At 39.8% G+C, this 12751-nt stretch overlaps 1 protein-coding gene across 3 annotated transcripts in view; it reads right to left on the minus strand.

Annotated features, from left to right (window-relative positions):
- Positions 1-994: 994 nt before the first annotated feature.
- Positions 995-12751, minus strand: part of LOC309714921 (uncharacterized protein) — a 46373-nt gene continuing 34616 nt past the window's right edge. Inside the window, exons 1-2 of one of the 3 annotated variants that reach the window (XR_014279090.1) lie at positions 3725-3934; positions 995-1209 (exon numbers count right to left, since the gene is read on the minus strand). Coding sequence is in view for 2 of the 3 variants with exons in the window: in XM_082547651.1 (XP_082403777.1) it covers positions 4125-4584 (460 nt within the window). In the remaining variant the exon portion in view is untranslated. Of the gene's footprint in view, positions 1210-3724; positions 3935-4079; positions 4585-12751 lie in introns of those variants that run through there. The other 2 variants (XM_082547652.1, XM_082547651.1) reach the window with 2 other exon arrangements.

Genomic DNA, 12751 nt, shown 5'->3' on the forward strand with positions numbered 1-12751 from the left:
TATTTTGATGCACATGCTGTTATTTTGCAAATTTGCACTATAATATATTTTTTCGTTTTTCCTGCAGTATATGAAAATTGGTGTATCTCAAAAATAAAATTATGAAGACACTTAAAATAAATTTCCTTTGGTGGGAAACTAGTTTGTGCAATTTTTTTGTATTTACAGTTTTGAGGGATGAGCCTCTTAAATTTCTCTAACTAGAAATATATGTTAAAAAAATCAAAAACGATTTTAAATTTTTTTGTAGTTTATTCCACTTTTTTGCAATTTATGTAATTACTATGCACTTAATGCAGACATATTATTACAATTTGGGCTATAATGGTTGTATTGATGTATAGCAACTTGAAATGCTCCAAAAAATGGCTCCACAGCATGTAAAAATATACTATAAGCTCTGACGGACTTGGTTCTATGGTAGGTCTTAAAGGGTTAATCAATATATTCACAGAACCTTAGAAATTCCATTGTAGAGATGAACAAAGCTAGAAAAGGCTACAAAGGCATTGTTAAACACCTGGGTGTCCATCAATCCACAACAGAACAAAATGCCTACAATTGGGGAAAAATAAAAACTACTCTTCTCAGTTTAGCAATTAAAGAGCTCCAGTTTGTGAAGGATCGATGGATAGTTTTACTGCATTTATGGCACATTTTTCACTAGAATAATGAAGAAAAATGTTAACTTCCTTGGATGGTAAATAGCACTGCACACCAACATCAAAATCTCCCCCCAAGTGTGAAGCATTTTTGAAGTGAGCACCGTGGTTTTGGGGTGCTTTGCTTTCCATCTGTGGAAAGACATGGCTAAATCTCTTTTAGCATGTCTTTCGTTTGACTTGAAGGGTTTTCCAGTAAATCTTCTGGAAATATTTGATCATTTCAATCTATTCATCTTTTTCTTTACAGTTTGTCATTAAAATAAGCATGAATCTTGATTTCAGATTTCAAAATTACAGCACTGCAATAATGTTTTCGTGTCAAACAAACAGCCCCTGGTCCCGTTTAGACAGACAGTGTTGTTGTTAGGCTACACGCTTCTCATTTACTTCCCTTTTTTATGTAAACTTAGCAACAACAGCACAAAGGCCTTTTAAATAGAGCCAGCAGGAGAAATTTACATGTGTTACAATAACTCTGTGATTTGCACACACTGCAGGAGGTGAGTGAATCCAAGCATCCAACAGGCTGTCAGTCTGCTCAAACCTTGACAAGGAAAAAAAAAGAGAAAGAAACACATCATGGCCTGCTTGCATTGATTAGCTTCGGGCTCCTGCTTCTTGATTGGCAGCTTCAATTCTGCACCACTCAGCAGGGTAACAGTATCATGTGTCAAAGTGCTCCACTGATAGAACTCCCCAGACCACAGAACAGGAAAAAGTTGGACAAAATTTTAAAATGTATAAAGCCGAGTTGGGATTTTGCTATGAATATTTTCATATCATTGGAGCTGCAGCTACCACTGGGGATACCAAGGTCATTTTAACTGCCTTATTGATGAGGTGTAGGGAACCGTTTCCAACATTGTGAGAGTCTACAATTTAAAACTTCCCCTTTTGAAGATCATATTCAAATAAGAATAAACAAGAATTCAGCATTTCTCCACCACGACATGGGATGGTTTAATTTTCAATATTAGTTTAGCAGTTTTGTTCACTGATCCTGCAATCCCCAGCTTCCAACAACCCGACTATAACTGTTTCAAAAGGTCTGAATACATCCCTGCACATACTTAACGTCATACTTTACTATCACTACTGATCTGCTTTTTAGTACGATACGCAAAGATGGAGTTCTAATGGTTGCATTGACAATGAATTTTTAAACACTGCACAATTAAAAGTTTGTGCATCACTGCATTCTGTTTTATGAAAATGTCACATACACAATTTGATGATTTTAATGCTTTAACCTCTTTTGAAACTTGCACAGCCCTCTGCACTGAGAGTTTCAGCAATTTTGGCTAATTAAACTATTTAGGAATCTGCTAACTAATCCCAAGAACACAGCTCAGGCAAAAATAAACGTCACAACAGTAACAGAAAGACTGACAAGGGGTAGATAGGAGAGCTGACAGTGGAGGAATTTGTTTACTGACTATAAGGATTAGACATTCATTACCTTTTAGAGTTATTTAAAGGGCACATGATATGTTGAATTAACTGACCATGTTGCCATACTCAAGATAATGTTTTTTTGTGTTAACTAGTCATATCCTAGTCACAAATGTAGCAGAAGTGATGTGTAAAAACCTTTGGACATGGCTTAGATTTTGTAAGGCGTCACAACACGCTTTAAGGCAACATATATATACACATATATATACATATATATACACACATACATATACATATACACACATATACATATATATATACACACATATGTATAAATATATATTAGGGGTGCAACGATACACAAAATTCACGGTTCGGTTCAGTTCGATATTTTGGTGTCACGGTTCGATATTTTTTCGATACAAAAAAATGCTCATGCATTTTTAATTTGTCATTTATTAAAATTATAAATATATATTTTAACTCAAAAGTACAGTTTTTAAATTTAACCCTAACCCTTGTGCGTGTTTTTTATTTTGACAGCGAATGCGCACCTGCGGACCACTTATGTGCCGCCCTGGTTATTTAGCTCGTCATATTGCAGCCACAGAAATTCTTTTGTCCATGAAACCATAAAGCTGCACTTTCTTTTTGCCTTATAGTCTGATTTGTCATAACTTCTCCGTTTTGTGGTAAGCTTTTCTTTGGCTGTCACTTCTTCACCCTGACCTGTCTTATTTGGCTCAGCAGAACTGAAATGCTTTTACACACTCACTCACATAAGCTCAGCGATTCTCTGCGCGATCAACCTCTCACATGTTTAAGCTTGCTGCGGGAGATTTCACTTGTCATGTTTGCATAGTAAGCTAACGATTAATAAGACGATGTCAGAGGAATTGGTGCACATATTATCATCACTCACAGATCAGTGCTGTCGCTCTCTATACACAGTTCGCACGATTGCAAAGTGAAAGCAAAAAAAAAAGCGCAAATTCAAACGCGACTTCAATATGTCACATATTGACAGTGGCTCACTGATGCCAATGACATAATTACCCAGCTACATTTCTGAAAGAATGCAAAAGCATTGACATATATTTTTCCTACAATAGCCCAGGGCAGAGATAGATTTTGGTAGCCGGACTGAAAAAATCGCTAGCTCCGGGACATCGGGCTAGCGATATTGCGAGCCCTGTATCTGATTGAGGAATCACTCATCTTTGGAAAAGAGAGTTTATTACAGAGAAATGGCTCTTTCCAAAATAAAAGCTATACTATCCGCTTCTTCCGGGCTATATTCTCAGCAGCATAAGGAGAATCATGTGCTAACAGCTGTCTAAATGACTCGGCTAAAGTTAGTAGCATGCTTGCTTTTTTTTGTCTGCTTCCACTTGTCTTTGCACTAGGATGATGTCGGCGTAAATATGCAGTCATATTCGTTGTGTTCCCACTAGTCCTTTCAGGTTAATCTCGTTGAAATGGCCTTAACGCCACAACACGGCAAATCTCCGTTAACGAGCTACCGCCGATCGCCCCGTGCATGGGGCTAGACGGCCAACACGTTAACGAGCTAACTGCGCTAACACACTAGTTCCCACCAATGTAATTGAGCATTGCATGGCACATCCAACATACTGTTTTACTTTAGTCCATGACTCGCTTACCTTCAGGGTCATATGTCACATGAAAACCAAAATAATTCCAAACGCCAGAACTGAATGAGGGTGGGGGAGGTGCCCTGCGCTCTTCCTTCTGACTATGCTGTCTGTGTTGAGCGCTCAGTGGATCTGCGCTGGACAGTGCAGCCTAGGCGGAGTAGTCGAACACAGATTCACTGAGCGCTCAACACAGACAGCATCGTCAGAAGGAAAATTGATAAAATAAATTACAAATGTTGTATTGGTCGAGACATATGCGTACCGAACCGAAAGCACTGTATCGAACGGTTCAATATCGATACGAATATCGTTGCACCCCTAATATATATATATATACACATATATACAAAAACAACAAACACCCAGCACGCCCCTGCGGGCGGTTTATCCTTCAAGCTCGGGTCCTCTACCAGAGGCCTGGGAGCTTGAGGGTCCTGCGCAGTATCTTAGCTGTTCCCAGGACTGCGCTCTTCTGGACAGAAATCTCCGATGTTATTCCCGGGATCTGCTGGAGCCACTCGCCTAGCTTGGGAGTCACCGCACCTAGTGCTCCGATTACCACGGGGACCACTGTTACCTTCACCCTCCATATCCTCTCGAGCTCTTCTCTGAGCCCTTGGTATTTCTCCAGCTTCTCGTGTTCCTTCTTCCTGATATTGCTGTCATTCGGAACCGCTACATCGATCACTACGGCCGTCTTCTTCTGTTTGTCTACCATCACTATGTCCGGTTGGTTAGCCACCACCATTTTGTCCGTCTGTATCTGGAAGTCCCACAGGATCTTAGCTCGGTCATTCTCCACCACCCTTGGGGGCATCTCCCATTTTGACCTCGGGACTTCCAGGTTATACTCGGCACAGATGTTCCTGTACACTATGCCGGCCACTTGGTTATGGCGTTCCATGTATGCCTTGCCTGCAGCGCATATATATATATATATTAGGGGTGCAACGATATTCGTATCGATATTGAACCGTTCGATACAGTGCTTTCGGTTCGGTACGCATATGTCGAACAATACAAAATTTGTAATTTATTTTATCAACTTTCCTTCTGACGATGCTGTCTGTGTTGAGCGCTCAGTGAATCTGCGTTCGACTACTCTGCCTAGGGTCGACAGTGCAGCCTAGGCGGAGTAGTCGAACGCAGATTCACTGAGCGCTCAACACAGACAGCATCGTCAGAAGGAAGAGCGCAGGGCAAGCTAGCGAGACAGAAGTTAAGCTCTCCTTACAACGTGGACCTCCCCCACTCTCATTCAGATCTGGCGTTTGGAATTATTTTGGTTTTCATGTGACGTATGACCCTGAAGGTAAGCACGTCATGGACTAAAGTAAAACAGTATGTTGGATGTGCCACGCAATGCTCAATTACATGGGTGGGAACTAGTGTGTTAGCGCAGTTAGCTCGTTAACGTGTTGGCCGTCTAGCCCCATGCACGGGGCAATCGGCGGTAGCTCGTTAACGGAGATTTGCCGTGTTGTGGCGTTAAGGTCATTTCAACGAGATTAACCTGAAAGCACTAGTGGGAACACAACGAATATGACTGCACATTTACGCCGACATCATCCTAGTGCAAAAACAAGTGGAAGCAGAAAAAAAACAAGCAAGCATGCTACTAACTTTAGCCGAGTCATTTAGACAGCTGTTTAATATGCTGCTGAGAATATAGCCCAGAAGAAGCGGATAGTATAGCTTTTATTTTGAAAAGAGACATTTCTCTGTAATAAACTCTCTTTTCCAAAGATGAGTGATTCCTCAATCAGATACAGGGCTCGCAATATCTCTAGCCCGACGTCCCGGAGCTAGCGATTTTTTCAGTCGGGCTACCAAAATCTATCTCTGCCATGCCCGTCGGGCTATTGTAGGAAGGAAAAATATATGTCAATGCTTTTGCATTCTTTCAGAAATGTAGCTGGGTAATTATGTCATTGGCATCGGTGAGCCACTGTCAATATGTGACATATTGAAATCGCGTTTGAATTTGCGCTTGTTTTTTTGCTTTCACTTTGCAATCGCGCGAACTGTGTATAGAGAGCGACAGCACTGATCTGTGAGTGATGAAAATTTGCGCACCAATTCCTCTGACATCGTCTTATTAATCGTTAGCTTACTATGCAAACATGACAAGTGAAATCTCCCGCAGCAAGCTTAAATATATGAGAGGTTGATCACGCAGAGAATCGCTGAGCTTATGTGAGTGCGTGTGTAAAAGCAGCAGGATTTATATTTGACTACGATGACCTGGATGACTGAGAACCTTCACAGACAGATATATATTTTAGTTCTGCTGAGCCAAATAAGACAGGTCACGGTGAAGAAGTGACACCCAAAGAAAAGCTTACCACAAAACGGAGAAGTTATGACAAATCAGACTATAAGGCAAAAAGAAAGTGCAGCTTTATGGTTTCATGGACAAAATAATTTCTGTGCCTGCAATATGACGAGCTAAATAACCAGGGCTGCACATAAGTGGTCCGCAGGTGCGCATTCGCTGTCAAAATAAAAAACACGCACAAGGGTTAGGGTTAAATTTAAAAACTGTACTTTTGAGTTAAAATATATATTTATAATTTTAATAAATGACAAATTAAAAAGGCATGAACATTTTTTTGTATCGAAAAAATATCGAACCGTGACACCAAAGTATCGAACCGAACCGAACCGTGAATTTTGTGTATCGTTGCACCCCTAATATATATATATATATATATATATATATATATATATATATATATAAAATAAATATTTTTTTATTTTTTTGATGGATGACAATATAAAAGAGACAACAGACTTACATCTTACATCTATCTATTCATTTTATTAACACTTCTTCTCAGTTTTTTCAACTTTGCTCACTGGAGCCTGACACAAACATAGCTTATATTATGAGCTGGTTGCCCAGACAGACACTACAAATGATGTGTTGTGATAACAGCTATGCTAGCATCAGGCTGCGTGCTACTCTCCAGCTCCAAGCATCAGGCTGAGCATCTAAGCAGCTAACGTCTACAGCCCATTAGGAAGCTAATGTAATGTGATGCAGACACTTTGTACTTAACAGCATCCAATATATGCTCACTATTTATTTAAGTTAAATAAATACTTACACTGAGGCTGCAACAATAAAATAATCATTGTGATTAGTGTCCTCAGACTTAATAAATTCATTGAAAGTAATTATTTTTCTAAATACGTGACAGATGGAGACTCAACAGGGATCATGTCTGTCTAAATGAAAATACATATTTTAAACTAAGAGAGAGGCAAAGTGTATTATTGCATTATTTTTAATAATTAAAAAATAATAATTTTTTTAAATAACATTTAAATACAGACATTTCCACAGTAAAAAGTCATTGTAAGTGGGCCAGACTTTCCTGGTGGAGAAAAAGAAACTGTTTTCAGTTCACTGTGCTATTAGTCTGCTAGAAATGTAAAAATGTATTAATATATTTTTTCATAGGCGACATTTGCGCTTTTAGGTACTCATCAGTCACTTTAATCGATCTGTAATCAAACCTAATCTAATTCAATATGTTTTTTCCATAACACATTTAAGGCAGTAAATTTATTCTTGCTTCAAGCCCTGATAAAAAGACTGCTGCGTAATTAACAATATCAATATTCTTTTGCAAAATGTGCAAACTGAGGGTGATTTTTAACGTTACGTATCGATTGCACTTAACATCAATTAACACATTTTGTTGTGTTTTGCAGTTCCATTCACTTAGCATATGTATCATGCTTACTGTAGCATATCTTTTGTCTTTCTTTATTCATCAGGATGCTCTGTAGCACAGAGGTCAAACCTCCTGCTTGATAAGGTTGTCCTTCTGCCTTCTCTACAGCTGATTTCATTAATCAACATCAATTAGAGCAGCTTAGGCCCACCTATGATGAGACTCCACTAAATGCTCTCTTCACCCTGTACCTGCAGAGTTGCTTATACTAGGATAACAGCCCTTCCCTGCCTCAAATCCTCAATATCCAGATCACAGAGACATGGCCACTCATATATAAAGAATACATCAGTGGCTCCATTATGATTGTAGAAGCCTTTGTGATTTATACTAGCAAGAAAAACTTCTAGGCAAAGATCAGGTGAAGAAAAGCATGCTTTCCTTGTTTCTCCAATTTCACATTCTCAGATAAATTGCACCGGCAGCACGCATTTGCATGGATAGGCAGAGAAGGCCCATTTGTCTTAATCAGGACTAATATCGCCATCAGGGAGATAGTGGGGCTGAGCTATCTATCACATTCCTCCTTGGTTTTCTTGGGGCAAAAAAATTACCTTCGATCAATCTCTAGAAGCAGATAAGTCTACCTCAGAGACCTGAAGCTTCATCACTTCAAAGGAGGGTATTTTGGGGGGGGAGCTGCCAGGTCAAATTCCATCTGGGATGAGCTATTAGCTACAGAGGCCACACAGTCTGCACTGAATCAACCTGATCACTGATGGTAATGTTTCCCAAAACTATTTTTCTTGTTTATTCTCAGGCTTGCTCTTTTAACCTTACAAAATTGATTTCAGATACCACAATATTGTGTACGATTGAGTCTTACACTAGATGAATGTTATTTTGCTTGTTAAACCATATCCCTTAATGATCTAAATAAGGTCCACTTACAGTTTGGACAGGTATATTGCTAATAATCTGTTGGGTGCAATTTGCTAAAGCCAACAAATCTGTATTTTGCAACTGTTCATATTTCCATTTCAATCACTGCTTACTTAATTGCACTTCTAAGGCAATTAATTTGAAAGTGATCGCAAACTTCTATCGTGCCCCTCATTATTTAGATGCAAATTCATTTCAAACCTAATTAAAATGCACACATTGTGACTGACAATCTTTTTAAGAGCACCTAAAGAGAGCCTTCATTACTTCGGTGTGAATGTGCTATGTCAAATTTGAGTTCTATGCCTCAGAGGATATCACAGATCGATGCTTTTTATGGTCTCATAAAAGTATATTTTCCTAGAATTGGTACACGCAAACCAGCCAAAACATTTCCCCATCAATCGCTGGGGAGAATGCAGTAGAGCGGATGGCATATGTCAACGCAGCGACGCTCCACTGTCCAGGAAAAGTGGAGGAGTCGCTGAGACCAAGACAGGAGATCAGCCGTGAGCTTGACACAGCAGAGTGGCTCAGCGCACCCAGGCCACAGCACCCAGCTCCCCGGAGCCTCTCATCCCTCGTCACAATCAATCCACCGCAGACCAACCGTAATCCTATTTGTTCAAATAAATAATGAAATAGCTGCAGCCCCACACGGAGGCACACAGAGGGTGGTAATTGCTGCGTTTCAGCCTGGATCAGATGGGCTCTGTGGGAGGCTGGCTCGACTCCACAGTGACCTTGTGTGTGTTTGTAATTTTCCACAGGCTTAGTGGATATGCAGCAAGCAGGGGCCCTCAGTAGGTGCACGGGAATCCTAGCACCTAGGGGGTTTGCCAAACCATTCACTCGGATGGCCTTGGCAAAGAGAAAAAAGGTGCATATTAAGGAGAGAAAGATGACATGACAATCATTAGGCAAGTGCAAGGCTGTAGAGTGAGTGTTATGTCCTTTGCAGTGCTCTGATGCAGCGTAATGTCTCTTGTTCAATTTGTTTACGTGCAATGCCTCGATGCATTACAAGGACTTGTAGGGGAGGCAAATAAAGATTTCTAAAGCTCTATCCTTCAATTGAACTCGGACTTCACACTTCAGCGGATTAACCTTCCGTGCCAGACCTACGAGTTTTACAATGAATGCTTATCCTGCCCTGCCAGGTTGCATCGGCCCTCATAATCCCATTATCCCTGACAAAAATATTCCATTATCTAGAATATTTCTGGATGTCATTCTGACCAGTAAAGCTGTGGGTCAAGCTTTGTTCAGTACTGCAGCAGTCTGCGTTGTTCAACAGCAGCAACACTCATTTCTAAAGTAAAATATTGCACCAAGGTTAGTTTTTCCCTATTGGTTCAAATGGCTGGTCATTTGCTGAAGTTATGGCCTGTTGTTGTCAGTAAGGTGTGATTGCAGTGACTCTTATGGCCCATCTCTCTATATTGTTCAGACGTTAAGCAGAGTCAGGGAAGGGTCACGCCACAAAATGTTGCAAGGGAATGAATATGACTGATCTACTGCAATAGGTTTCCTCAATGAACACTGTAGCCTCCCAGCTTCTTAAAATGAGATGTCTTCTACTGGATGAGAACGCTAAACACATAGAAATCCGCCATCTACGAAACCGCGATAAAATTAGCAGCATGCATCACTTGTTTTGGCATTTGGTAGCAAACTATCACGAGGCATCCTCTCCTGTGCAATAAACCCACATTAAAATAACCATGTGCTCTGGAGAAGCTGCTTCATGGCGAGACTCAGACGTAGGAAAATCAATACAACTCCTATGTCTGTCTGTACTGAAAATGCGAATCTAAAGCTAAGAATAGAATAGAATAGAATAATCCTTTAATTGTCCTACAAGGAGAAATTTGGGTGTAACAGCAGCAAGAAAGACACAAACAGTACACAAGACACAGAACCGAAGAGCCGGGTAGTTTAGTTTACCATAAAGAATGGAAACGGGAAAACTGCGAGCGTGGCTTTATCCAAATCCCAACTGAATCGCTGAATCACTTGCGAGGTGCACTTCAGCTTTTTTCTTTTTGTTTCTTTCTTTGTTTAATCTGTCCAAAAAGTGTTGTGTCAGTGAAACTGTCAGGCAACGACTAGAAACTCAATTTAATTAAATTCAATTTTACTTATATAGCCCAACAACAGTGAGCTCAAGGCACTTTAGACTGCATGGTAAATATATAGAGAGAAACCCAACAATTACCTTCGAGCAAACATTTGGCACATTGGGGAAAAAACAACATTTCTTTTAACAAAAACAGGCTAAGGAGGCTGCCCATCTGCCTTGACCAGCTGGGGTGAGGAAAACATAAAGAGGGAAAAAATAAAAGCGGAGAAAATTGACAAACATCATAACAATAAATATTCAGAGGTTTGGTGAGGCTGCTAACTGTACATCAGAAACAGGCAGATATCTGCACATATTCTCAGAGAGAGAAGACAGAAGCCATGGCAGAAAGACAACACTGAAAGTGGCATATAGGTAACTGCAATAACAATAACATGGTTCGTACAGCCCTTTTTAAAACACGCAGTTACAAAGTGCTTCACAGCTTGAATAAAACCGCACTTTAAAAATAAGACTACATGTTCCAGCACACAGACACACACTCAGACAAAGAGTCTCACATTCCAACATACACACTTCCACACAGAGCCAAAGATAATGGGAGCAAGATTAAGAAAAATGAGGTTTTTAGCAGTCATTTAAAACAAACCACTGATCCAGGCTGATAGGTCAAGGAAGGTTGTTCCAAAGTTTAGGTCCTTTGAGATCCTCGAAGACACGATCGCCTCTGGATTTAATATACGAGCCTGGACCAGTTAAGAGACCCTGATCCTGCCACTACCTTGCTTTTGTCTTCAAACCTGCCTTAATTCTTTGTGGCACAAATTCAACAAACATTCCTCAGAGATTTTTGTCCATACTGACCTGATAGCATCACACAGTTGCTGCAGATTTGTTGGCTTCACATCCCTGATGCAAATCTCCCATTGCACTACATCCCAAAGGTGTACTATTGCATTGAGATCTGGGGACTGTCGAGGCCATTTTAGTGCATAGGTCTAATTGTTATATTCAAGAAAGGAAATTCCCAGTACAATAAGTTCCTGAAAAGACACCAGCAAACATGCCACGTTCTTGACAAAACCCCAACAATCAGATAATCCCCCATGAGTAAGCACAAGATAACAGTGGAAAGAAAAAACTCCCTTTAATAGGAAGAAATCTACAACATAACAAGGGGACACCATCTTCCTCCAGTAGGAGGATGAGGAGAAAGAGAAAAGAATATAAATAGACAGGATAGAAAACACACTGTGAGAGAGAGATGGCACAATTTAATGACAGCAGTACACCTGAGGAGTGAAAAGACATGAGTGGAGAAATAAAGTGAGTGGAGCAGGAAGTCAGTCAGCAGTATCAGCTTGGTAGCATAACTAAGGGATAGTTCAGAGTCACCTGGTCCAGCTCTAACTTTACACTTTACCAAAAGACAGTCCAATCTTAAAGGCAGAGACAGCATGTATCTCCCAAATCAAAATTGGGAAAATGGTTCTACAGGAGTGCGTCTCAACAGCTGAAGGCTCTGCCTCATATTCTACTTTTAGAAAGTCTAGAAGGGAGAGTGAAGTTCTCTATTAGATATAAACAATTTACAAAAGTAATTAATTATTCATTACTAAACAATCAGACAGGCAGAAAGTTAAACAGAAAACCAGACACTAGATTGAAACAAACAAACAAAAAGACATAAATCAAAATTAAATAGAAATAACCCCCCAAAAATCATTACTGAATATGGAGACAAGAAGACTGTTCACACTGAACAAGAACAGAGATGATGGAACAGACACTAAAAGTACAAAGAGAAACAATCAACACCAACCATAAACCAAGAACCAGATCTATTAACTAAGAATCTGACAGCTTTGATTTGTCAGAGCAATGACTCGAAATCCAGCTCAGTGGGTGAATGACCATGCAGTTCAGTTAGTCACAGCACTGTAAAAACGCAACTTTTTTCAAAAAATATAAATACCACAATTCATAGAAACTAAAGCTTTTCTGTTTTAAGAATCTTTTTATTTTAGCACTGTGCTTGTGTCTTGTATTGATTGCATTACCACTATATTTTTGCAGGTTGATAAAGAAGCACAGGAGAAGCAAATGATTGAGAGTCCTTTCACAATTTCAAGACTGCACCAAACAGGCCAACTTTCCCTACTTGTGAACAACTTTTTTGAGGAGAATATTTCTTGAAATTGCTTGTTGTGCTGTCTTTGCCAGAGGCACACTACTGCTGAGAAAACATGTTACAGAGGTATGGAAGCCCGTTTCCGCCACTAAAAAAAAAAAAAAGCTAGTATCCATAACTCGAAATTTCGAGTT

This window comes from Aulonocara stuartgranti (genome assembly GCF_965226115.1).
Source record: "Aulonocara stuartgranti genome assembly, chromosome: 9".
Classification (NCBI taxonomy): Eukaryota; Metazoa; Chordata; class Actinopteri; order Cichliformes; family Cichlidae; genus Aulonocara; species Aulonocara stuartgranti.